Source organism: Lepus europaeus, chromosome 22, assembly GCF_033115175.1.
Source record: "Lepus europaeus isolate LE1 chromosome 22, mLepTim1.pri, whole genome shotgun sequence".
Taxonomy (NCBI): domain Eukaryota; kingdom Metazoa; phylum Chordata; class Mammalia; order Lagomorpha; family Leporidae; genus Lepus; species Lepus europaeus.
Genome location: NC_084848.1, coordinates 25741537 through 25767824, shown reverse-complemented (window position 1 = coordinate 25767824; position 26288 = coordinate 25741537). Strand labels below are relative to the sequence as shown.

Sequence of the window (26288 nt, the reverse complement as noted above, 5' to 3'; positions counted from 1 at the left end):
TTTATTCCGGTGCAAAAAAATGAAGATCCATGCATATTTTTATAATATTCGGTTTTCACAAACTTTTAAAAGTTAATTAATTTATGTGAAAGCAGAGTGGCAGAAAGGGAGGGAGAGATGAGGAGAGAGACAGACACCTTCTGTCTGCTGGTTCACTCCCCAGGTGCCCACAACAACTGCGGGCCAAAGTCAGGAGCAAGACACTCCAACTGGGCCTCCCTTTGGGTAGCAGGAATTCAAGTACTTAGGCTATCCACTGCTGCTTTCTAAGCACATTAGCAGGGAGCTGGATCAAAAGTAGAGTAGCTGGGACTGAAACTGGCACTCCTATATGGGACGCCGGTGTTGCGAGCAGGGGACTTAACTGGCTGTACCACAAGACCCGCCCCTCACAGACTTTTTGAAGATCCCCTTGTATTCATTGGTTTCAAAAGAATTTGCACCCAAACTTCCCTTTTTTTTTTTTTTTTTTTTTTTGACAGGCAGAGTGGATAGTGAGAGAGAGAGAGACAGAGAGAAAGGTCTTCCTTTTTAATGTTGGTTCACCCTCCAATGGCCGCTGTGGCCGACGCATCTCGCTGATCCGAAGCCAGGAGCCAGGTGCTTCTCCTGGTCTCCCATGCGGGTGCAGGGCCCAAGCACTTGGGCCATCCTCCACTGCCTTCCCGGGCCATAGCAGAGAGCTGGCCTGGAAGAGGGGCAACCGGGATAGAATCCGGCGCCCCAACCGGGACTAGAACCCTGTGTGCTGGTGCCACAAGGCAGAGGATTAGCTTGTTAAGCCACGGCGCCGGCCCAAACTTCCCTTTTTAACTCCAGTTTCCATGCCAGTTTTGAAGTACACGCAGAAATTATCTTACTTGCTTAACTTGTACTTTGTTGCTAAGTTTTGTGACATGCTTTGGACCTGAATACCCAGTGCATTTCCAAGAGCCCAGCGCTGTCTCAAAAGGTGTTAGCGGAGATGAGTGTTTGCTGTAGTGGTTAAGACACTGCTTGGGATGCCTGCAGCCCATACTGGAGTGCTGGGTTCAGGTCCTGGCTGATTCCCACTTCCTGCTAATGAGGATCCTGGGAGGTCGCAGTGATGGCTTAAATGATTGAGTTCCTTCCATCCACATGGGGAGACCCTGATTGAGTTTATGGCTTCTGGCTTTGGCCTGGCCCAGCTCTGGGTGTTGCAGGCATTTGGGGAGTGAACCCGTGGATGGGAGATCTGTCTGTCTCACTGTTTTTATCTCAAGAGAATAATAATAAAGAAATAAAGGATGAGCTTTAGGCAAAAAGTAAAAAGGTCTTAGCATATATCAGCTAATCCAGGATGCTAATTAAAGATAAGGGTTCCTGGGCCCCGCCTCTATGGATGCGAATTCAGTAGAGAAATCTGCACGTGTAATAAGCAGCCTTAGGGGCCCACTGTGGCATAGCAGGTAAAGCTGTTACCTGTGACGCTGGCATCCCATTTGGGTACCAGTTTGTATCCCCACTGCTCTACTTCCAATCCAGCTCCCTGCTAATGGCCTGGGAAAAGTAGTTGAGGATGGCCCAAGTGGGCCCTGCTGCCCACGTGGGAGGCTTGGATGAAGCTCCTGGCTCCTGATTTCAGCTTGGCCCAGTCCTGGCTGTTGTAGCCACTGGGGAGTGAAACAATGGATGGAAAATAACTTTCTCTTTCTGCCTCCCCTTCTCTCTCTCTGGAACTCTGGTTTTCAAATAAATAAATGAATGTTAAAAACACAAGAAAGGCAACCGTAGGCAGCCCTGGAGATAGTGCATTCTCCCGGTGCTGTGACTGCCCAGTGCTCCCTGGCCGGTGGGCAGCTGCCAGGGCTGCCCTGCGCTGGGGCAGGGCGGCGTTCTGGGCTGCTTTGTCAAGGCCTCCAAAGTTCCCAGTGTCTAGGGGTGACAGACAGTGGCAGACCTGTTCTCTGCCACACAAACACGCTTCTGTGAGGCTCTGGGTGACCAGGTCTCACTCTGGAGCCCTCGTCAAAGGCTGATTGAGGCCATGCCTAGGGGCGTGGCCGCCTGGCTCACAGGACAAGTTGCCTGGCTCGGCTTAATGACTGCTGGTGGAGCTTGGCTGCCATCTCGTCTCTGCCATCTGTTAGTTGCTTGCTTCGGGCAGACACAAGGGAAATAAGGACTGGCCACCCCGAAGCAGCAAGTGGCACTGTTCCTTCTTCCAGCGCTCGCCTTGTGGCAGGAGAAGGGAGAGATTGGAATGTTGGCTGGGCCGAGGCGTGGGCAACCAGCTGACTCATTGAATATGTAATGAAAGGATGGGGAGAATACGTCTTTGGCCCTCTTGGGAGCTCAGCATCACCAGTTCCTAACGTCACTTGACGTGTAGCTCCAGTGGTCAGCATGAGACAGTCTTGTCCCTGTTCTGGCCAGGCCGGGAAGGGCCAGCCCTCAGTGGGCTGATGGCACTGTGTGCCTCTGTCATTTCCATGCCCTGTCTCCCAAAGGCCCTCGTGTGTGTCCGGTTTACTTTGGAGGCTGGAAATTGGGTGGAGAGGTCCCTTTAATTTCTGGCTGGGACAACAGTAGTTCTCCTCAACTGGCCAGTGGTTTAAGAAGACTCTGTAGTTGAACAAGCATGGCCTCAAATAACGTTTGGTATCTGGTGAGCTTGCTGGACCACTGGGAAAACCCGGCATACACTAAAGTTACTTTTGGCAGGGTGGGTGGGAGGGGAGCAGGTGAGGCAGGGGAGAAGCTCCTCTTGCCTTGACACCTGCTTGGAAGCACCGAGTGGGAGCGTGTCCTTCAGAGACTGTGGTCTTGAGTTTTTCCAAATAGGTAACTGCCTAGTATGTCATTCCTGTGCGTAGCAGGAGAGAGAGCACAGCCTTCAAGCTCAGCTCCGGGTTCCATTCCCAGCTTCGCATTTATTCTATCAGTGACTGTGGACAGGGGACTTAAGTGGCCTGAGCCTCGGTTCCCTCACTGATCAAAGTAGGGATAGCCATCTCTTTCTTGCCAGATTTTTATGAGGGTTGAGTTGAAATGATAAATGTATGTAAAGCACTTAATGGAATTTGGCGCCCAGTAATGTAGGTATTAGTTTGGCATAACTGTGGTGTGCTGCTGGAGCCCCACTGTGTTTCTGGGTATAGGGGAGATGTGTGAAGGTTCTTAACTTGGTGTTCAGAAGGTTGTACAGGGACTGGTGCTGTGGCATAGTGGGCTAAGCCTCAGCCTGTGACACCAGCATCCCATATGGACGCCAGTTCGAGTCCCAGCTGCTCCACTTCCGATCCCGCTCTCTACTATGGCCTGGGAAAGCAGTAGAGGATGGCCCAAGTGCTTGGACTCCTGCACCCATGTGGGAGACCTGGAAGAAGCTCCTCCTGGTACCTGGCTTCGGATCAGTGCAGCTCTGGCCATTGCAGACATTTGGGGAGTAATCCAGTGGATGGAAGATCTATTTCTCTGTCTCTGTCTCTCTCTGTAACTCTACCTCTCAAATAAATAAATTAATTAAATAAATAAAAAAAAAACACCAAGAAGAATGTGCAGAGCCTGCACCCTGCAGTGGATGGTCTACGTGTGGGAGTCGAGGCCACAGCAGAGTCCTGGGTTGGCACCACAGGGAGACAGCTGTGTGCAGCAGCACCACAGGGCTGAGCCTCAATTAGAAACCAGAGCTTGCTGATGGCACTTCTGAGGGGACTGACACAGGAGAGCTAACAGAGTGTGGATTTCCGTCCTTGGCTTTGCATTCAGGCCCTTAGTTCAAGGCTAGAGAATATTCTCTTAGTCCTTTTTATTAAAAAAAAGATTTATCTATTTATTTGAAAGAATCATTGAGAGAGAGAGGTCTTCCATCCACTGGTTCACTCCCCACGTGGGTGCAAAAGCCATTTCTGAGCCAGGCTTAAACCAGGAGCCAGGAACTCCATCTGGGTCTCCCACATGGGTGACAGGAGCCCAAGTATGTGGCCATGATTCACTGCCTTCCCCGGCACACTAGCAGGGAACTGGACTGGAAGTGGAGCAGCTGGAACTCATACTGGCACTCTGATATGAGATGCCAGTGTCGCCAGCAGCAGCTTAACCTGCTGTGCCTTAGTGCTGGTCCCCTCTCTGTTTCCGCATCTGGACTGAGTCATTCGGGCCCAGCAGGAACAGCTGGGCTGGGCCTGTGCAGGAGGCAACAGGAAGAACGTAAGGTGACAGAGCGTCTGAAAGTCAGATCACTGCCCAGCATTGCCCGGGGGTCTTGGGACAAAGCACACAAGCAGAACTGGGGGCTTCGGGGGTAGTCTTGAATGTCACTCCACCTGACTGTGGCCAGTGTTTGTCCTGTGTTTGTTTGTTTGTTTGTTTTTCCCTTTCCTCTGGTCCGGGGCAGGGAAGGAAAGGCCGTGCCCTTCTTGCCTGTGGAAGGATGTGGCAAGTCCAGGGTGGCTCGCTCTGCTGCTGAGAGGGTTCTGCAGGAAGAGAACTGGGCTTTGCAGCTGCCTGGCCTCACCCTCTGTAGCGTCGATGATGATATAATTAAAAAGCTATGTGTGATCATAGCAGCAGTATCCATCACTCTCATGGAAGAAAGGTCTGTGACAGCACATGGCCCATCCCCACAGAGAGGTTCAGAGACAGTGGGTACCCGGTACATACTTATGGAAAGCATACATGATCCCTCCTCTTAAAGCTTCAAGTGTCAAGCTCTTTGCCTCTGCCCCTAGGGAGACAACCCTGGTGGTGTACATCATGACTCTGGTGGGCATGGTGGTGTACACTCTGACCTTGAACCTGGGACACCTGTGGATAGTCTTCATCACTGCTGGCACAATGGGGTGAGTTCCACTTCTGACCCATTCTGTGGGAAAACACCATCCCATGGCTCCTGGAGCTGCCAGTGTTCCTGGAGGCAACACCCTTTGGCAGCCTTCGCACTGGCCTCAGGAGACGTGGGAGTGGCACCCAGGGGCTTGTGAATCCTCACAGCACTTCCAAAGGCAGCCTGGCTGTGCTGTGGGGATGGAGGGACGTGTGCGGCACACCCTGCTTTCAAACGCTCTGTCTCTTTTAGCTCTGCCCAGGACAAGCTGGGGTCACAAAAAATACACAGGGCTTAGGGTCAGAAACTCTGGGTTCCGCCGCTGACTACTTGTTAGACCACAGGCACTCACTGACCGCTGAGCTTCAGTTCCTCATCTGTAAGTGAGGATGAGAGTGGTCTGCCTCGTGGAGTTGTTGAGGGGCAAAGAATGGACGTCAAAGCAGTAAGAAGTGTGGCACGGCTGTAAGGAATTAGAATTGGAATTTTCTAGGCCCGTGGGATGAGAAACCACAAGAGGTCTCTGACAAGCTCCATCTTCCAGGTATTCTCCTGTGGCCAGGGAAGTGTGTGTGTGTGTGTGTGTGTGTGTGTGTGAGAGAGAGAGAGAGAGAGAGAGAGAGAGAGAGAGAGAGAGAGAGAAGGGAACGACCTTGGACATGCAGTCCGTCTCAGCTGGCCACTCTCTGGAGGGAAATGGGAGGACCTGAAGCTCTTCCTGCCAGGACCCAAAGAGCTGCTGCTCAACACCCAGGGACTTCCCACTGCCAGCACAGGGCACAGGGCCCAGGGCACGGAGTCTCTCAGCTTAACCCAGCAGGCATCCTTGCCCTTTGTATAAACGTTGACCCTGCCGTTGGTGGCTCGATGGAGATGCAGGAGACCCAAGAGGCCCCCTGAGCACAAGGTCCACCTGGGACCCTCTTCCGGGTCTGCAAGGATCTCCTTACCCTTGGCATTGCCACCTCGGGCTTGGCTAGATCAGATTGCTCAAGGGCCCGGTCTGCACCGACGGGAAGACAAAAAGCAGTAGAGGGAGCTCTAAGGGAGGAGGGGGCTCCCCATCCTGCTTGTTGGGGAGCTTCTTCATCACCTCGTCTCTCTGCTCTGAACTTCAGCTTCTTTATGACTGGCTATCTCCCTCTGGGATTTGAGTTTGCCGTGGAGCTCACGTACCCAGAGTCAGAAGGCATGTCATCCGGCCTCCTCAACGTGTCCGCACAGGTACAGCTCTCACCTCGTCTTGTTCCCTGCCTGGCTGGGCTGGTCCTCCTGTGGGCTGGCTGCCTGGGTCCTTGTCTGCAGTCTTCCTTTGGCCCCTCCAGGTATTTGGGATCATCTTCACCGTCTCCCAGGGCCAGATAATTGACAACTTTGGGACCACGCCCGGAAACATCTTCCTGTGTGTGTTCCTCGGCCTCGGCGCAGCCCTCACTGGTGAGTTGGGGCATGAGGGCAAGAGGAGGCACAGGCTGCTTATGGGCAAGGCTGTTGGCAGTTTGGGACCCCAGAGATGGGGAGTGCACATGCAGGGGGCACATGGGAGGGTGTGTTGGGCCTTCTCTTTGGGAGGCCATGACATGTTTTGATAGAACAAGCAGACCCCTGCTTGAATCATAGACTGTGACACTGACTTCTGTGGCCGTTGACCTTGGGCAAGTGGACCCATCTCTGGGAACCTCAGTTTCCTAATCTGCCAAGTGAGAACTGCTGTGATGGCTAGAGTGACATGCGTGCAGCCCCTGGTAACTGTAAGTGACCCATCAGTGAAGGCCAGAGTCGTGATTGGCTTCCGCCTCTGGGGACATCAGAGACCCCTGGGCATGCTTGAGTTAGCTGATGGTGTCCCCGGCTGCCTTCGATATCTGAAGTAGGTTAGTGATAGCTGTGACCCACAGGCCACTGAAGGTTCCCTTTCCTGGATGAACTTGACCATTGATCTGCTTGGTGACTGTGTCTCTGCCACTCTTCTCTCTTGATCTCAGCATTCATTAGGGCGGATCTCCGGAGGCAGAAGGCAAACAAAGAAACTCCTGAGACTGTAAGTATACTGGAGCTTGGGGGGGAGGGGTGCTGACATTTGGGTCCTTGGCTTTTGGGGAGGATGTGGCCGCACATATGGGCCAGGAGATGCTCTCAGAGGGAGTGGTTTGTGGTGGCTGTGAGACCAGACAGCATGCAAAGGTTTCTTTGGTGTTCCTGCACTGCTTTCCTGCTACTCTTGCCCAGGCTCTTCGCCCAGTTTCTGTCCTCCTTGTGACTCCTCTGTCCTGGTCCCCAGGGCGTGCGACTGTTGTCAGACTCTGCTGAGCAGTGTCTCCCCCTTGGGTCCTAAGCCAAACCCTGTGGCCCTGGTTCCACTGCTGGCAGCCTGGGGTCAGTTGCCAGGGAGGGAAGATAGGAGGCTGCTTGACCTACCCGTCATGGTAGTGGTAGCCTTAAGACAGTGGCTCTCCTTAGGCAGGGCATGGGGTGGAACCAACAGGTTGTCAGTGGGACTCTCAAAGGACACGTCAAGAATCAGGAGCTGATGGTGACAGGAGAGGAGCCAGCCGGGAGAAGGATCTAGAATAGAAAAGTAGAGACCCACTTTAGCCAAAATGATGTCAAATCTGTGCAAGGATAAAAAAATCACAAATATGACAAGAGCAAGAATGGGATAACTCTTTAAAAGAAAAATAGCGAACGTATTACAGTAGTAGTATATGTTCTTTGTAAAAAAGCTAAAAAATAAAACAGTAAATATATAAAAATTTAAAATTCACCCAGTAATTTCATCATCTGGGGATGAGATGAGATGCTTTTTTTTTTTTTTTTTGACAGGCAGAGTGGATAGTGAGAGAGAGAGACAGAGAGAAAGGTCCTCCTTTTTGCCGTTGGTTCACCCTCCAATGGCCGCTGCGGCCAACGCATCTCGCTGACCCGAAGCCAGGAGCCAGGTGCTCCTCCTGGTCTCTCATGCGGGTGCAGGGCCCAAGGACCTGGGCCATCCTCCACTGCCTTCCCGGGCCACAGCAGAGAGCTGGACTGGAAGAGGGGCAACCGGGACAGAATCCGGTGCCCCAACCAGGACTAGAACCTGGTGTGCCGGCGCTGCAAGGTGGATTAGCCCGTTAAGCCACGGCGCCGGCCAAGATGAGATGCTCTTAATTTTTTTTTTTTTTTGCATTTATTTTTGTATCCAAATATGTGTGTGTTTCCTTTTTTGAGACAATGGGATCTGTTCTGTTTTCTTCTTGTTGCAAACATGTTATCAGGCAGCTACTCTGACAGCACGCTTTAACTGGCTCCAGTGTCCCATTATATAGATAAACTATTATTTAATGGTTTTGTTGGTGGACATTAGGTGGTTTTGAATTGTCGTTATAGATAATATTGTGATTCACATGTTGGAAGCTGAATCTTAGTGCCTGTTCTTAAGTGTACAGCATTTTTTGAGAACTGGATCAGTGGTCGTGTACATTTCTAAGACTTGTGTGTGTTACTAAACCACCCTCTAGAAAGGTGCTGCCAATGAAGTTATACATTGTGTAAGAGTGCCAACATGGAATGTTTCATTTTGAAAATCTTGGCCAGTTTTCCAAAACAAAACTGGTTTTCTGCAGCAGAGGTTTTTAGCACTTACGTGTACTAAGATCGTCATCTTCAGTCCTTTGCCGTTGTCTTCTGGTACCACTGCAGGCGGCAGCAGGTGCATGTGGAAGGAGGAGCCTAGAAGAGCAGACTTGCTAGGCAGACAGGGAAGGCCTTCCAGCAGAAACAGTGTTCTCTAGACCTGCACGGCAGCCCAGGGCCACCGTGGACACAGGCTTGGACCTGTGCTGGTTTGGTTCACTCTGGTCTATGGCAGACATAAGGAGCCTGGAGAAAGTGTGTTACAAAGGGGAATGTGATGCACTGTGCCAGGTGACATGAGATTCTGCTGTGTTTACTTTATGATCTGTGTTTATGCTGGCAGATTTAGGCAAACAAGGAGGAAACAGAAGTCACCTAAATCCTACACCCGAGGGATGACCAAGTAGCATTCTAGTCCATTTGCTAGTGTTGTAGTCTATAGGTTTGCTTGCTTATATTTTCATTTTCTACCCTTCCCTCTATATTGTTTTTTTTCTTTATAGTCTTTATATCAATTCCCACAAATAGAACAGGTGATATTTGTCTTTCTGGATCTAGCTTATTTCACTTAGCATAGTGAGCTCTAGTTGCATCCATTTTTTGCAAATGTCAGTATTTCATTCTTTGCTATGGCTGAGTAATATTCCATCATGTATGTATACCACATTTTCTTTATCTGATCATCAGTTGATGGCTATATTGTTTACTAAATATAGCCTGGCAACTTTTCCACACTGTTAACATTCTACCAGAACCTCATGTCTACAGAATTCCATCTTGCCTAATATTTTGGCATAATCTTTTATGATTCTTGTAGCCAGACACTTGTGTACAGGGAACATTTGTCTGTGAGCTTGTAGTTGTTGGCTCAATCTCCTTGGACAGGAGGAGCTGGAAATTAAAAGTGAGCAGCAACTGGAGACTTAAGCTCTGGCAATGGCGCTCAACTGTCCTGTGTCCCTGGATAACTCACTCTGTCTCTGGGCCTACTGCCAACTGTGGCAACTTGGCTTCACGGGGTGATCAGGGTCTTGCTGGGGCTGACACAGAGCAGCCCTCCTGCACACACCTGTCGTTACACAACCCAGAAAAGCACTCAGTGTAACTCAAGAGACCTGCTGACAAGTTCATTGTCAGAGCCAGGTGAAGACAGGGCATGCAGCGGACCTGAGAGGTACAGTTTAGGTGAAAAGAGATCAAACTTCTGGGACAAGGGTGATGACCCACGTTGACTCTGAAAAATATCTTGATTTGGGCTTTTCGTTCTCTTCCATCACATGGGCGATGTAGCTGTGCTTCTGTCCCTACTAACCTCCGTTTCTGATAATGATTTCATGCTGATGGCTTTGCAGGAGGCAGGCCTGTGTGTGTGTGTGTGTGTGTTGTCAAGCAGATGGGAGAGGCTGGCTGACTTAAATAGGCTGTTGGTAGCCTGAATGAAGGCTCCTCACGGCTGAGGTTGAACTGGTGCCAAACAGTTGGCAAGAGTGGGAAAGTTGGATTTCCACAGCTGTTGCTATCGCCTTGGCCCAGCCCTGCAGCCTTCCCTGGGAAGGAAAGCACTGGGGGTGTGGCTGACACTGGACGCAGCCTGGTCTTGCACATGCTCCTCCAGGCCTTGAGTGCTGTTGGCCATGCAGCGCTGGGGCTGTGCCCAAGGCCTGCTTGCTAATTAGGAGTCCGCTGGAGGTAAGAGGCAAAGCACTTGGTAAAACTGTAGACTCACGGGGGCGCAATTGGAGAGCAGGAATAACTTGGAATGCTCTATGGCACGGTGGGATAAATGTGATTGACGACAATTTATCAGCTATTTCAAAATAGCTGCTAGAGAGGATTTTGAATGTTCCCAACACAAAGAAATGATAGCGATGACAGTTACCCTGACACATTGCATACATGTATTGAAATGTCACACTGTACCCCATGTCTAACACTATGTAATTACTATATGTCAATCATACAATTGCTCTGTGACAATTACACATTCACTATGTGTCCATTAAAATGTATACATTTTAAAAAACCCAAAGAGTAGATAAATGTCCAAGTTGGCAGTGTGTACCTTGAGGCCCCAAAGGTTTCAGTCCAGACCATATTTAACTCCCAGCCCATGTAACTAGTGTGGCCCAGAAGAATCTGTGCCATCCTCCTCTGAGAAGTTCAGGGCCAGCCTGCCCTGAAGTCTCCTCTTGTGTGTAGAGTATACATGCACACAGAGGCACCGAGTCGACAGACCCAGCTGTGCTGGCTGCCTGTGATCCAGCCTCTTTGGGGCCTCCTTGTATGTGCATTATAACATTCTTTATCCCAGGGCTTCCCCCAAAAGGGGGGAGTGGGAAACACCAAGGATATCACAGACCTGGCACTTTGGACAGGTGTCGATGGTTAGTCAAGGCACATGTCCGCTGTCAGAATGGGGAGGGACAGTGGGCTTGCTTCTGGGCCCATGGCACTTGGGGTGGGGGATTGTGGTAGCCCTGGCCTTTCCGCCTCTGGTGAGGCGGTGTCGCTGGGGGTGCGTGTGTTTGGGGAGTGCATCAGGCAGGGGCTGGTTCTTTCTTGTGGCCTCTGTTTACTCTTAGGGGTGCTGAGTGGCCTCTGGCTCTCGTGTGCACATTGATTAGAGCCATGGGCAGGCAGCTGCCCCAGCTTGGGTGGAGACCCGGGCCTTTGACCCACCGGGCTGCCCGCTTGCCCTGCCTTGCAGAAGCTGCCGGAGGAGGAGGAGGAGGAGAGCAACACCAGCAAGGTGCCCACTGCTGTGTCCGATGATCATCTCTGAGAGAAGAAGGTGGTGGCAACTCAGGGAGCCCAGCAAACAGCCACCTCGTCTTTGAGAACAGCTCTCACTGCCGGCTCAGAGGTCTTTGCTGGAGAAGCCTCAGGAGGGAACCGGCTGGAATATCTGTGGATTGCATGGCTGTGCCTCCTGGAACCCACTCAAGAGCTTGCACGGTTTACCCGGGGCCTTTCATGAGATGCAGTCCACTTGCTCCCCACCCCCTTTTAGGTCATGGGAGCTGGTGCTGGGGCAGGCTGGAGGAGGACATTGAGCACATCCTACCTCGGCTCCTCGCCTTCCCTTTTTAACTCCATGCTTGCAGAATTATCACAGGAAGAGAGCTTATTCAGGATTTTCACTTTTTCTAGTCTCCCAAGACGCCCAGGTGAAGCCGGCCCCTGAGGAGCCTTAAGGCAAGCTGCTGTGCCCAAGGGCCCTTCCTGGGTCAGCAGCCTGCCTAATGCTGGGGTCTGCTTCCAGGTCCTCCTAAAGCTGACTGAACCAAACATCAATAAACTGGACACAAACATTGTGTGGCCACTGAGGATAAGCTGAGGTGGGAGGGCCCACTTCTCCGTGTGTCTGGGAGCTCTGGTGGCTTGTCTTGGGGATGGGAGGGCTTCTTCTACACAAGTCCATGGCCAGGGACTTCTGTGTCACTGTCACTGTCACCTCTGGAGGCTGCAGTGGGAAACACTGCCACGGGCCCTGCGAGGGCCAGCCCAGCCACCTCACCTGCATCTTTCCTGAAAGCCAGTCCTGACTCATGGCTCCTCTCCCAAGTCAAGTTTCCTCCTGAGAGCTGTGAATGGAGGGACAGAAGAAAGGGGCCCCAGGGGGAAATGAGTTTGCTGGAGTCCTGCCTCACTCACCTCTGCTGGGGTCAGGATTTGCATACACACCCCCTGCTGGCAGTAATGTTTTGTTTATCACTCTCAGGCAGGGGTGGGGAACCTTTTTTCTGGGAGGGCCATGTGAATATTTATAACACCAGCTTGCAGGCCCTACGGAATTACCAGCTTAAAAATTAGCCTGCTATAGATGGAATGAATTTTGAGTCTCACCTGCGGTTGCCTTGGCAGGGCCAGACCAGATGATGTGTGGGGTGGATATTCCCTACCACTCGCTAACTGTGAAGGGAGCCCTCAGCCAGTGTGGGCCAGCCTCCTTTCGGGCCTGGGCTACTGTCAAGCCTTTTCTCACGTGCTTCCTGAATAAGAGAAATGTTCTGTGCCTCACACAGCTGTGATCTTGACCACTGTGCTGTTTTGCCTCGGCCGCTCCCCTGGCCTCAGCAAATCAGAGCGGCCTGTGCTGGCTGCAGTGCTGGGGTGCTTGGACCCATCTCCCGCAGGGAGCCGTGTGTGTGTGTGTGCACACATGCGTGTGCACAGGTGCACGTGTGGGTGACTAATGAAAGTTCACACTGTTGGTGGAGGGAGTGTTCTGGGTGGGAGACACGTGCCTTACTTTTTCTTACTTTCTGATCAGGAGAAAAGTGTTTACTCTTCTACCCCTGGAGCTAATATTAACTAAGTGTTTACTGAATCTATTGCTTTATTTTAAAAATAAAATTTGTACTATTTGTACCACCAGATCTTTTAAGGCAATAAACGGTTTTCAAATCAGTCTTCCTTGTCATTTGGCGGTGTCCCCAAGATGACCACATATTTCAAGGGCTGTGTCTGAGGGGTGGGGAGGCCTGGAGGAGCAGTGAGGCAGCTCCCCCGGGAGGAGGACGTTGCCATCCTGGAGTGCGGCAAGGCTGCTGTCTCTTGGGTCCAGCCTGTGTCCCCAACCTCTTTCCGGCCCATGCACGGGTCTGACATGACTGCTGAGGACAGCCCACTGCGGTTCCTGGCCGTGCCTCACAGGTGGCTGAAGTGTTTGTTCTGCGATCATCCCAGCCGCACAGCAGCTCACTCTGGCTGGAGTCCACAGCTCTGTCCCTGTGTCTGTGGCTCCGTGCTATTTTTCTTCCCAACCGTCCACTGACTGCCACTACCGTAGGCCGAGTTGTGTTCACTTGAGCCTGTGGCTGTTTTCTGTACGTGGCTTCCCTGGAGAGCTGCACTGGGCCTGTAGGCTTCTGCCACTGTAATTATTAGCAATTTTCATTTGGGGAAAGACTATTACAATTCTGTTTTCACTCACCTGGGAGGGGACCCGGTAGCGTTTGAGGGGGCAGCTGTCCATTCTGCTGCGTTGTCCTTGGGGCTTAGCTGTCCCCTCTTCATGGCATGCAGCTGTTTTTTCTCCATGTTGTCCAGATCTACTTTCTATTTCTGCTTTCTTAAGAATCTGTTTCTTGGGGCTGGCACTGTGGCGCCTGGGACTCCAGCATCTCTATGTGAGTACTGATTCGAGTCCTGGCTGCTGCACGTTTGACCCAGCAACCTTCTAATGCATCTGGGAAGGCAGTGGAAGACGGCCCCTGCCACCACATGGGAGACCCAGGTGTTGTTCCCTGCTCCTGACCATGGCCTGGCCCAGCCTGGGATGTTACAGTCATCTAGGGAGTGAACAGATCTTTCTGTTTCTCCCTGTCTTTCTACCTTTCAAATAAACCTATTTTTTTTTAAAGTTTTCTTTTCCTTTTTTTTTTTGAGATTTTTATTTATTTATTTGAGAGGCAGAGTTACAGTGAGAGGGAGAGGCAGAGAGAAAGGTCTTCTGTCTGCTGGTTCACTCCCCAAATGGCTGCAACAGCCAGAGCTGCGCTGATCCAAAACCAGGAGCCAGGAGCTTCTTCAGGGTCTCCCACGTGGGTGCAGGGGCCCAAGGACTTGGGCCATCTTCCACTGCTTTCCCAGGCCATAACAGAAAGCTGGATGGGAAGAGGAGCAGCTGGGACTAGAATCGGCGCCCATATAGGATGCTGGCACCACAGGCGGAGGATTAACCTACTGTGCCACAGCGCAGGCCCCTTAAAGTTTTCTTTAGGAAGTAAACAAGAGAGTCCTGACTGTTCAGCTGGGAACTGAAGACTGGCACAGGTGGGTAAGAACACAAGACAGGGCCGGCGGTCAGCCTGGCAGTTCCGAGGTCAGGGAAGATGCCTGCTTCTTGGGGAAGGACCTGGGTTTCATGCCCCGCGCTGGCTCCTGACCTGCGCAGACTGGGCGAGGCATCAGTGACGGTTCATGGCTGTGACCTGGCTGAGTTCCTGCTCCCAGTTCTGGCCTCAGCCCAGTCCCAGCCACTGTGGGGAGCGGGGTGAACCAGAGGGTGGAAGCTCCCGTCTGTCTCTTAAAAACAGACGAACAGCGACAACAGGAGAAATGAGTAAGGACAGTAGGCAGCTGAAGGCTACGGCGTTTACTGGAGCTGAGCTGCCCACGCATGGTGGGGCACACAATTAGGCACAAAGCTGTGCTGCTCCCATCCTAGGGCTCCGAGGGCAGGGGGCTCCTGCTTTAGGAGGGTCAAAGGACAAGGACTGATCGGAGCAGAGGGTTCCTCTATTTATTATAAAAGTTGTTACACAAATACAGCTGACCAGAAGGTCTAAAAATGGACAGACTCTTCCAGCTCTCATGCGCTTGTGGCTCTAAGGAGAGCCAGGGTCCTGCTCTCACGCACAGAGGAGCCCTTCTCAGAAGAGCTGCCCGTCCCTCGGGTGGCTCAGAGTCACGCGTCCAGCAGCAGAGAGGAGGCCGACCTGCACGGCCACCCCTCGAGGCAGCCCTTGGTCACGGCTGCTCTGGGCAGGCAGCAGCTTTAGGCTTCGCAGTTCATGTGTTCCCACCACACAAGACAAGGGATGAAAACCAAAGGCGAAGTGGCTGGAGGAGGGAGCCTGGCGGGGCTGCAGGTGGGGGAAGGACGCGCTTTGGAGGTGCTGGCAACTTCTTGGCTCGGATGGAGTTAGGGTATCCACTCTAAAATTAGTGTTTAACCGCACGTGAGTGTTATATACTTTTCTGTATGCCTGCTGTGAAAATTTCAAAAGTGTGCAATGGAAGCTGAAGAGGCCAGAAGATGAAGGAGCCGAAAAGAAGTGAAAGAGCGGCGATGGAGAGGACAGAGCGGAAGGCAGTGAAGTCCTGGAGGTGGCACCGCTGGCTTCAGTTTCTCTTCTTCTGTCTGGACACCGGCTCCACTTCCAGGTACCGGAGTCCAACGAGCATCCCCAGGATTGAGAAACCTGAAACAGAGAAAAGCGCAGTGGCTGGCGTCAACAGGGCACCGTTCATCCATCCCTGGTCCGTGTGCTCCGTGCCGGCCCCGGGGCTGGATGCTCACTTGCCACCATCAGGGGTGCCAGGACGCCGATCGTGGGGGCCGCGGTTCCAAACACGAACAATTCAGACAGGAAGTGGCCCAGGGCGAGGAAGAAGGTCCACAGTGTGATGTGGTAGAGCCTGCAGGAGGCAGACAGGAAGCAGAGCAGTCACCGTGAGCTTGGCATGGCACAGGGGGAAGCATCGGTCAGACCTGAGCCTCCCAGAGCATGGTGATGGCTCAGGAAAATGGCCACGTGTCACTGGGAAAGACCCGGCTGTTTGATCTATCAGCTGATTCTCATCTAGGGCAAAAGGAAGGTTGGACTGCTAAGCGGGGAGCAGGGTCCTGGCGCCCACTGCAGATCTTCAAGTTGGGCAGGGGGCAGACTCAGCTGTAGGCAAGCAAGAGCCTGGCTTACAGCAGTCCCAGGCAGACTGGTACAATGCTTACAGTTCTACCGCTCCAGACTGGCTGCCTCTGTACTCTATTCCCGCCTGGCTGGTACCTGCCCAGGTGCTTGTTTGCATGATGGATGCCACGAGATGAGTGGCTTGAATGGGGACGAAGCACCAAGGACACGGCTGGGGCTTCCAGACACTCCTGCAATACCAGCTGGGTATTTGTGTCTGCCTAGAAAAGTGCCCGGGGAGGACTCAGTGACAGCCCCACGGGCAGAGTTTGCTCCTCAGCATTGGCTATGACGTGGAGATGATGACAGCACGGATTCCTACATCTTTAACAATGAAACTGTATATTATTTAAGATTGATTCATTTTATGGGAAAGTCTGAGTTAGAAAAGAGAAAGGGAGAGACAGAGAAAGAGATCTTCCATAGGCTGGTTCACTCTCTAGATGGCTGCAATAGCCAGAGCTGGGCCGATCCAAAGCCAGGAGCCAGGAGCTTCTTCTGGATCTCCCATGTGAGTACAGGGGCCAAGGACTAGGTCATCTTACGCTGCTTTCCCAGGCCATTAGCAGCGAGTTGGATTGGAAGTGGGGCAGCCGGGACATGAACCAGGGCCCAAATGGGATGCCAGCATCGTAGACGGCGGCTTTATCTGCTACACCACAATGCCAGCCCAACAATGAAATTTTAGAAAGGTAGGAAATACTTCAAACAATGCAAAATGATAGAAGACTCAAGGAAACACCAATATAACCAAATCTTAACATGCTGACATGTTGGTCGAGACACTTTTTTCTAAGAAATGAAATCTACAGCTAACAGGCCATGCATCCTGTAATTCCTCACCCCACCTGATCCTGTCCTCCCTCTGCCCTCCCCAGAAGTATTTATATCATCTATATCATTCTGCAGCCTGGCTTTACACATTTACTAACTATGTCTGCATGTGTGGTGGTTTTGATTTTCCAGTTAGGGAGGGGACAGGATCAGAGTGCATATCAGAAATGAATGGATCAAAGTCCTGGGCTGGGACGGGTTAGACACAGAAAGTCAGCGTTTGCACCTGTCCTGTGCTGGCAAGGGGATGCATGAATGGCTAACAGAAATAAGGGGAAGTCTGGGTTGTCTTCGCTCACTCTCAAAGTCCAGGAAATAGAAAATGGATCCCTTGTACCTGTCAGCAGTTCTGTATCACAGTCAAGGTCTTTGAAATGATTATGGGGTGGGCGCATGGTGCAGAGGCTAAGCTGCCCTTGGGATGGCCACATTCCATCCTCGAGTTCCTGGGTTTGAGTCCTGGCTCTGCTCTCCATTCCTGCTTCCTGCTGATGTGTACCACGGGAGGCAGCAGGTGATAGTTCAACTACTTGGTCCCTGCCACCCACAGGGAGACCTGGATTAAGTTTCTGGCTATGGCTACTGGCTTCTGTCTGGCCCAGCCCAGGTTGGTGCGAGCATTTGGGGAGTGAACCCGCAGGTGGGAGATCTCTGTCTCTTCCTTTCTAAGTCAATAAGTAACTTTAAAAAATGATTACCCAATCCTCGCTCCCTCTGTCACCCTGAGAGTTAGAACAGATGCGCACTCCCGTTTGCTGTGCGAGACCAAGTGCAGAGGCCAGCCACACTGCTGCGGGGCAGCTGGGGCTGAGCACCGAGAGCAGAACCCTCTCTCTGTTTTCACCCTCGGCCCCAGGCTGTTCCGCTAAACCACACTGCTTCCAAAAATATGTGTCAATCTAGGACAAGCAAACTACACTTTCAAGTTAAAAAAAAAAACAAAACTTTAAAGTTGGAGAAATCAGAGAGCTAATAGTCTTGCTGCAAATCCCACTGGAGTCAGTTCTCCTAAGCTTAAATTAATTGGGTTTCTAATATTTGTTTTTTAAAAATAGACTTTCCTGGCCGGCGCCATGGCTCAACAGGCTAATCCTCCGCCTTGCGGCGCCGGCACACCGGGTTCTAGTCCCGGTCGGGGCACCGATCCTGTCCCGGTTGCCCCTCTTCCAGGCCAGCTCTCTGCTGTGGCCAGGGAGTGCAGTGGAGGATGGCCCAGGTCCCTGGGCCCTGCACCCCATGGGAGACCAGGAGAAGCACCTGGCTCCTGCCATCGGAACAGCGCGGTGCGCCGGCCGCAGCGCGCTACCGCGGCGGCCATTGGAGGGTGAACCAACGGCAAAAGGAAGACCTTTCTCTCTGTCTCTCTCTCACTGTCCACTCTGTCAAAAAAAAAAAAAATAGACTTTCCTATTTAAAAAATATATACTTATTTGAGAGACAGATAGGCAAAGAGAGAGAGAGAGAGAGCGAGCGAGCACACGCACAAGGTCCCCCACCCCCAAATATCAGGCAACCCAATCCAGTCTGCTGCCTCAATGGCAAGAACTACATGAGCCATCACCACTCCCTGCTGGTGTCTACTTCAGGAGGAAGCTGGAGTTAGGAGCCAGAGCCCAGAGCTGAACCCAGGGACACTAATGTGGGATGTGGGACGAGGGACATGGGTGTCCCAACCGAAGGCCAGCCTTAAGAAGCTTCAACTCTTAGATCTGCAACATCAGGAAGGAGAATCACTCCTCCGCAGGGACACTGGGAGGCACTTCATCAGGAGCTCAGTAACCATCACGGCCCCTCCCTCCCCAGATCCAAGAGCCTGGATAAGGCAGAAAAGTCTTTCAGTGTGAAGCTGGCCTTCTGACAGCCTCACCCAGTGACCTGAGCAAACTGCGATGACTGTGGCCTGGAAGAAAGCTCGAGCCCCACCCAGTGGCCAGAAGCAGTTACAGCATCCTGTAGGCCGGTTATCTGTGACCACAGGCCACGGTTCCACGCTGGTCTGAGAACCTTGGAGAGGTGGACCCCAGGGGTCCCAGCTTCTCTTTCACCCTCAGCAGCTGATTGTGCCTAGGCATACAACAGTTTACCGTGAGCTCCTCCTCTTCGGGATGGTGATTTCCGTTCATTCCTGCTTCTTAGGGAGGAATGTGAGAAAGGTATGTGTGGGTGGCCACCCTAAGAAGAGCACACATACCACCCTCCTTAGTAAAGAAGTACAGGGATACGATGCAGGCCACTGGATAATGCCATTGCCGCTGTTGGGTCAGTTCCAGAGTTTCCAGGCTAAATAAGACCCGTTGGCCTTTCATGTTTTTGAGGCCTGGATGGCCTCAACACGGCAAGTTTAGCCTTTTATTATCTGCTTTCCAGACAAATGTATTTTTTTTTTTTTTTGGACAGGCAGAGTGGATAGTGAGAGAGAGAGAGAGAGCGAGACAGAGAGAAAGGTCTTCCTTTTTGCCGTTGGTTCACCCTCCAATGGCTGCTGCGGCCAATGCATCGTGCTGATCCGAAGCCAGGAACCAGGCGCTTTTCCTGGTCTCCCATGCCGGTGCAGGGCCCAAGGACTTGGGCCATCCTCACTGCCTTCCCGGGCCACAGCAGAGAGCTGGCCTAGAAGAGAGGCAACCGGGATAGAATCCGGCGCCCCAACCGGGACTAGAACCCGGTGTGCCGGCGCCGCAAGGTGGAGGATTAGCCTGTTAAGCCATGGCGCCAGCCAAATGTATTAAGTAGTGAATGAACTGGTCCTACTTAACAGTAGGGGGCAATGGCTGTGCCTCGCAGCCGATTTCCAACAAAAGGATGCCAGAGCTCCTCCTTCCCTTACATACGTCTTGTTGTGGATGTCGATGGCACAGAGGCAGCGAATCACCGAGGACAGCAGCGTCCAGATGCCAAAGGTCCGAGCTTGCAGGCCGTTCACTGCGGGGCAAAAGCAAGCACGAATGTTGAGAAGGGAGGGGGTTGGCGGTCCTTCCAGACTCCTCCCACAGCGCCAGTCACTCACGGCAGCCAGGGAGCTGACCCTGACCTCCCTGCGCAGGCTCCAGCGCCCCACTCGAGAACGGGCTGGAAGGAATGGAAGGAACGCCGGGCATGAGCACTGCTCAGGTGCCCTTCAGATCTCTGCAGGGGGAAGAGGAGTTCCAAGAGTGAAGCCAACAAAGGGACCACTTAGGCAAGCCAGTCCTGGATACAGCAGTTCACGCCCTTGGCTCCCAGGCAACCCAGAGAGTCTGTGTCAGGAGAGGCGTGGGGGGATGCTGCCAAGATTGGTCTCTCAGTACAAGACTAGCAGGCTTGATGCAGGACAGAACTCAGAGACACCAGCACCAACCTAGATGCCGGCATGAGGTCTTTAAGATACCTACATCCCTGGGTCTCTTCCTGCATGCAGATTTATGGGGTCTGAGCGAAGCCCAAACTAGACAGGTTTCCTGTGCACTTGGCAGTGGGACAGAGCCCTGTGTCCTTGGTGTTTGCTGGCAGCTTTTGGTGGCTTCATTCTGATGCCTCTGTGTTAAATATCTTATCCTAAAAGTGTGGGTCATATTCTACTATAAAGCTGCTTCTTGAATCAACTGAGAGATTTTATAACATTACCACGGCCTGTGTGCCAGACCAATCACATCATACATTTGGGCATATATGTATTTTCTTATTTTCTTTTTTAAAGATTTATTTATTTGAAAGAGTTACTGAGAAGGAGAGGCAGAGGCAGAGAGAGAGAGAGAGAGAGAGAGAGAGAAAGATCTTCCATTCGCTGGTTCACTCCCCAGTGGCTGCAACGGTCAGGGCTTGGCCAGGCTGAAGCCAGGAGCCAGGAGCTTCATCCAGGTCTCCCATGTGGGTGCAAGGGCCCAAGGACTTGTGCCATCTTCTACGGCTTTTCCAGGTGCATCAGCAGGGAGCTGGATTGAAAATGGAGCAGCTGGGACTCGAATCAGTGCCCATACGGGATGCTGGTGCTGCAGGCAGTGGCTTTACCCCATTTGCCACAGCGCCAGCCCCATACAGTTATTTTCTAGAAACTTCCGGACTGGGTGATTCAAAGCGCAGCCGCCGCGTACCGTCTTGGCCTTTCGGCTAGGATTGTGTATAAGTACACAGACATTGGCCCGAGGCATCCAGCGACTTGGGGACGTAAACATGGTGGAAGCAAAGATGCCTCCTTTGCTGGTTTCTCTGCCGAGCAAGAGCAACGTCCAGGGATGCGACTGACACCTGGAAGGGCTACGCATGTCTACGTGGGCTGGAAGGGTTTTCCAGCCTCGGGAATACCAGACACTCCACCAAATTCACAGCACTCAAGACCTCCCAATGGTAGTGGGAAAGAATTCCACATGCCAAGCAAACACCTAGCACTAGCCCTGGATGGCTGCAACTTTCGTAACCCAGCGTGCTAGCTTCTCTGATGAAAAGAGGAAGGAAGTTTCTCTGGTTAGTGACACTAGCGTGGGGCGCTTCATCTGCCCTAACCATGGAATTCTATGGGACGCTCCAGAACACCATGAGCATCAATCAGCAGGGCCCTGTGACAACCCCCAGATGAAAGGGAGGGGGCAGTCACACACACACACACACACGCACAGAGTTCTGCTCATCGACACGCACTCCAGCATGTCACATGACCCCCGGGCTTCTCTGTTGCACACTAAATGCAAGGGGCTGGACCAGCCAACCTGCGACAGCCTGAGTCTACACGGGGTTCTGCAGCCATGGGAGGGCAGCGTTTGGGGATGAGAACAAGGAGTTGTCCTGCTTGCTTTTCCAGGCCTCTCACTCCTACTGTAACTGAACCTTGCTCAAGAGGAGCCTCAGCCTATTTCATTTCATTTCATGCTTAGATGTTACAGAAATCTGAGCTAGGTCAATGCCCGTATCTGGGTTAGCTATAAATGTCACACACACTTGTCGGCTGCTATGAAACAGTGCCACGGCTCAGACTACCGCACCCACCCGTGCCGTGGAGTACGAGCGAGAACGCAAAAACACCGCCAGCAGACAGGCTTGGGGAGGCAGCAAAGGCCACTGGGAAATGCGGTTTCTTTCTGGGGGACCAGCTTGGAGGGATGTGGATTGCCTTCTTAGGGACGATGTCACGGTTTGGGGAGGACTCTGGTTAGTCTCTCTCCAGATCACCTGGGGGGTATCCATGTGCCGTGACTGACTGCTGAAGAAAAGCTTTTCAGTGGGACGTTTACCCGGTCACCAGTAGCCCCACTCTCTCACCTACCTGTCTAATGCTGTTTGTGTGCACTGCCTGCCCAGGGCACTCCGAAATGAGTCAGCAGGTATTCAGAGAAGCTAGTGGAAAGGGGTCATGTGTCCTTGACAAGCTGATCATCCCAGCGGCTGCCAAAGCCTCGATCAGGCAGCAAACAATCACCTGGAACATTCTCAGAGCCTGGGTTCCTGAGCTTCCCCCAGGTTCAGTAAGTGTGAGGGTTCTTTAAAACACGCACGGAAAATTAGACTTAAAAGACACATACATTTAGGTGCAAAAAAGGTGAAATTAGGTGAAATCCATGCATAGTGTTTCTGTAACATGGCTTTCCACGAACTTTGTCAAGTACCTAAATTATGGAGGACGAAACAGGTGCCTGTGCTTTGAGTCCCTAGGTTGTGGTGAAGTATAGCCTGCATGGGGGCTGTGCTTGTGTAGAGAGTGCATGGGGGCTGTGCCGGTGTACAGAGTACATGGGGCTGTGCCGGTGTAGAGAGTGCACAGGGGCTGTGCCGGGGTACAGAGTGGACGGGGGCTATGCCGGGGACAGAGTGCATGGGGGCTGTGCCTGTGTAGAGAGTGCCTGGGGGCTGTGCCGGGGTACAGAGTGCACGGGGGCTGTGCCTGTGTAGAGAGTGCATGGGGGCTGTGCCTGTGTAGAGAGTGCATGGGGGCTGTGCCTGTGTAGAGAGTGCATGGGGGCTGTGCTGGTGTACAGAGTGCACGGGGGCTGTGCCGGTGTAGAGTGCACGGGGGCTGTGCCGGTGTAGAGTGCATGGGGGCTGTGCTGGGGTACAGAGTGCCTGGGGAACCACTCAAGGGCTGCTCCTATGAAGGACATGGCTCTCTGGTTCTTACCGAGGTTCGGCTTGCCGGTGTAGAGCTTTTCATAGAGGAACGTGTGGTCCCGGAAGCTCTGCAGCGTGTTCCCCATGGCTATGATGGACACCATGACCAGCCAGCTCCGCAGCACGTTCAGGAATCGGCTCATGCTGCCCTTGGATCCGAGAGGGCGTCTGCCTTGGGAACAAGGACAGCGGACACGAGGAGCCAAGGTCAGTCCATCTCTGCTCTGTGGCTATCTGCGGCCCGTTCACGAGAGCTGCACTAAGCTTGGGCAGTCACTGCGTGAGCTCCTCTCTAGGTCCTCCAGGCTCATGCACCAGTTTTGTTTCTTTTTTTGGTTGAAATCTAATTAATTTATTTTTACTTATTTGAAAGGCAGAGTGATAGAGCAAGAGCAAGCTATCTTTCATCCCTTAGTTCACTCCCCAGATGCCCACAACAGGCTGGGGCTGGGCCAGGTAGAAGGCAGGTACCAGGAACTCCATCCAGGTCTCCCTCATGGGCGGCATGAGCCCAAGCAAGTACTTGAACCATCGGCTGTTGCCTCCCAGGGCTCACATTCACAGGAAGTTGGATCAGAAGTGGAAGTAGGACTCAATCCTAGGCACACAGATATGTGACAGGGGTGTCTCAGACAGCAGCTTAATCTGCGCCACGATGTCCGCCCCCGCTCGGTTTTCTTTACACATTACTCTTACTTCCTAGGTTGGCACATTGCCTCTAATAGTCACCTGAAGCCAGTGTGCTGACCTTTACTGAGGGTGACAACGACCGCGGGTGGAAGGGACAAACCCGGAGAGAAAAATGGGAAGAAAGGCAACAGAAGTAAAGACCTGTATAAGTATTACTATAAAGTAATACAGGGGCCGGCGCTGTGGCGTAGCGGGTGAGCCTTCCGCCTATAGTGCCAGTATTCCATATGGATGCCAGTTCAAGTCCCGGCTGATTCACTTCTGATCCAGCTCTCTGCTATGGCCTGGGAAAGCAGTAGAAGATGGTCCATGTCCTTGAGCCCCTGTACCCACGTGGGAGACACGGAAGAAGCTGCTGGATCCTGGCTTTGGATCAGCATAGCTCTGGTTTGTTGCTGCCATCTGGGGAGTGAACCAGTGGATACAAGACCTCTCTCTCTCTCTCTCTCTCTCTGCCTCTCTGTAACTCTGCCTTTCAAATTTAAAAAAAAAAAAAAAAGTAATACAATAGATTTTAGTGTAAGGCTTACAGAAGTTGGTTGCAATGCTTGGTTACACTGATAACAGTCAGTGAACAGTATGGGGCTCTTCAAAAAGTTCAGCATGGATTTCAAAAATGTCTTGCACAAAAATAAACCAAAATTTGTCTTCTAATTCCATTCTCCATGAACTTTTTGGAGTAGATTTGTATAATCTGCAATAAGTGGAACACTACTTATCTTTAAGCAATTTCTTCAAATACTACCATACATCAAAATTCCTTTCTCTTGGTTGCAATCAGTCTTCCTCTTTACTTTTTCTTTTTTTAAAAGATTTATGTATTTATCTGCAAGTCAGAGTTCCATAGAGAGAGGAGAGGCAGCGAAAGAGAGGTCTTGCGTCCGATGGTTCACTCCCCAGATGTCCGCAACAGCCGGAGCTGCGCCGATCCGAAGCCAGGGGCCAGGAGCTTCCTCTGGGTCTCCCATGTGGGTGCAGGGGCCCAAGGACTTGGGCCACCTTCCACTGCTTTCTCAGGCCATAGCAGAGCGCTGGGTTGGAAGAAGAGCAGCTGGGACTAGAACCGGTGCCCATATGAGATGCTGGCACTTCAGGCCAGGGCGTTAACCCGCTGCGCCATAGCACCAGCCCCTCTATTTACTTTTTCATGTCAATGCTCTCCAAAGCCAGAGGCTCACAGGTGCCTGCCTGATTCTTGATGACAGATCCTCCCAAACCTACAGAGTACGGATCTGCAGTGGAACGTACGGTGTGAGAGCACTATTTACACCCTTACTTTTTTTCTACCCTGTTCCTTAGGCACACATAGTCCATAAACTAGAAGAACAATCCAAAAGATAAAAATAAACAACCTGCTGCGGCTTTAAGAGAAGGAAGTAGCACTCTTGGTGAGCGCTGCAGGAGCCTTGCCTTACTGGGCTTTGTGCCATGCACCCAACATGTGTTATACCACTTAGTATTTCCATTTTACAAACGAGGGTGGGACCAGAGTTAAATGATTCGCTTAAAAATATTTGCATCAGGGCCGGCGCCGCGGCTCATTAGGCTAGTCCTCCCCCTTGTGGCGCCGGCACACTGGGTTCTAGTCCCGGTCGGGGCACCGATCCTGTCCCGGTTGCCCCTCTTCCAGGCCAGCTCTCTGCTGTGGCCAGGGAGTGCAGTGGAGGATGGCCCTAGTGCTTGGGCCCTGCATCCCATGGGAGACCAGGAGAAGCACCTGGCTCCTGCCATTGGATCAGCGCGGTGCGCCGGCTGCAGCGGCCATTGGAGGGTGAACCAACGGCAAAAGGAAGACCTTTCTCTCTGTCTCTCTCTCTACTGTCCACTCTGCCTGTCAAAAAAATTTAAAAAAAAAAAAATTTGCATCAGGGCAGGCATTTGGTGCAGTGGGTAAGGTGCCTGCATCCTACACCGGAGGGCCTGGGTTGGAGCCCAGGCTCTGCTTCCCAGCCCAACTTCCTGCTAACGCTCACCCTGGGAGGCAGCAGTCGGCCCAAGAACTTGGGTCCCTGCCACCCACGTGGGAGACTCTGATTGAGATCTGGCTCCTGGCTTCAGCCTGGTCCAGCCTCTGGGCTACTGTGTGCATTTGGGATAGAGACCCAGTGGATGAAAGATCTGTCTCTCTGCCTTTGAAAGAAAAAAGAAAATAACCCTAAAAATCAACATAGTATCAAAAATTTTTGCTCCAAACTAATCTTTTAATTCCATTTTTTCATGAACCTTTTGAACTTCCCTCATACGGCTGCTATTCCAAAATCTGCCCCGACCTCGTCCAGGATAGCGTGGGTCTGGTGTTAGGGAGCCCAGCCAGGGACGTTCCTATCCTGCCCCTACCACTCGGTGCTGTGTGACTCAGTTCCCTCCTCTGCAGAATGGGGTTACAAACATCAACCTCCAGGGTGACGGAGAAGGCTCCTCGCACAGGAGCAGCTCTCAGTGGCTGCTCTTGCCCTCACCCACCCTTCGTTCCCCGAACCCACCACGCCCTCCCCATCTTCCGGGTTCCCCCTCGTCGTCGGCTCCCGAACCCCTCTCCCCCACAAAAGGATGCCTACTAGCATCTTCCTTCCGTCCCACCTCCGTTTGTCCCGGTTCTTCGGATCCTCGCAATCAGATGTCACCCGGCCACCTGCAGCCCTCTTCTCTCCCACCGTCGCCTTACCTGGCAGCCGGACCCGGGCACTGCCGCAGCCGCAGCAGCAAACCAGCTTCCCCAGGCCGGCTCCAGCCCCTATTCCACCTGAGCCACTCGTCCCCGCCCCCCGCCCTCAGCCCGGCTCCACGATTGGGTCGTTCCTGTCAGTCCTCGCTCTGATTGGCGGAGCCGGCTCTGCTCGAGCAGGAGATAGGGAGTGAACCCCTCT

At 52.4% G+C, this 26288-nt stretch overlaps 2 protein-coding genes across 6 annotated transcripts in view; one reads left to right on the top strand and one right to left on the bottom strand.

Moving 5' to 3' along the window:
- The window catches only part of FLVCR2 (FLVCR choline and putative heme transporter 2), a 64366-nt gene extending 51811 nt beyond the window's left edge, over window positions 1-12555 (top strand). Inside the window, exons 6-10 of the mRNA XM_062181762.1 lie at window positions 4695-4805; window positions 5908-6013; window positions 6115-6226; window positions 6775-6830; window positions 11112-12555. Of these exons, the coding sequence (XP_062037746.1) occupies window positions 4695-4805; window positions 5908-6013; window positions 6115-6226; window positions 6775-6830; window positions 11112-11186 (460 nt within the window). The 3' untranslated portion in view covers window positions 11187-12555. The remainder of the gene's footprint in view (window positions 1-4694; window positions 4806-5907; window positions 6014-6114; window positions 6227-6774; window positions 6831-11111) is intronic.
- A 2074-nt stretch (window positions 12556-14629) lies between these two features.
- Window positions 14630-26186, bottom strand: ERG28 (ergosterol biosynthesis 28 homolog). Of its 5 annotated transcripts, none has more exons than XM_062181765.1 (5): window positions 26087-26186; window positions 22742-22903; window positions 19488-19578; window positions 15432-15550; window positions 14630-15333 (listed from the first exon to the last, which is right to left on the bottom strand). In XM_062181765.1, exons 2-5 carry the CDS (start codon window positions 22872-22874, stop codon window positions 15254-15256), a joined length of 423 nt encoding a protein of 140 aa, XP_062037749.1. In that variant the 5' UTR covers window positions 22875-22903; window positions 26087-26186; the 3' UTR covers window positions 14630-15253. The 5 variants fall into 5 exon arrangements, with proteins under 5 accessions (XP_062037749.1, XP_062037750.1, XP_062037748.1 ...); XM_062181766.1 differs by having other exon boundaries at window positions 25980-26170; XM_062181764.1 differs by having other exon boundaries at window positions 26002-26170.
- Between the last annotated feature and the right edge of the window lie 102 nt (window positions 26187-26288).

Coding starts and splice junctions, on each gene's coding strand:
- ERG28 (XM_062181765.1), bottom strand. CDS start 22,874: ATGAGCCGATTCCTGAACGTGCTGCGGAGCTGGCTGGTCATGGTGTCC. Junction 19,579..22,741: donor CACCGGCAAGCCGAACCTCG/GTAAGAACCAGA, acceptor TTTGCCCCGCAG/TGAACGGCCTGCAAGCTCGG. Junction 15,334..15,431: donor GGCACCCCTGATGGTGGCAA/GTGAGCATCCAG, acceptor TCTCTGTTTCAG/GTTTCTCAATCCTGGGGATG.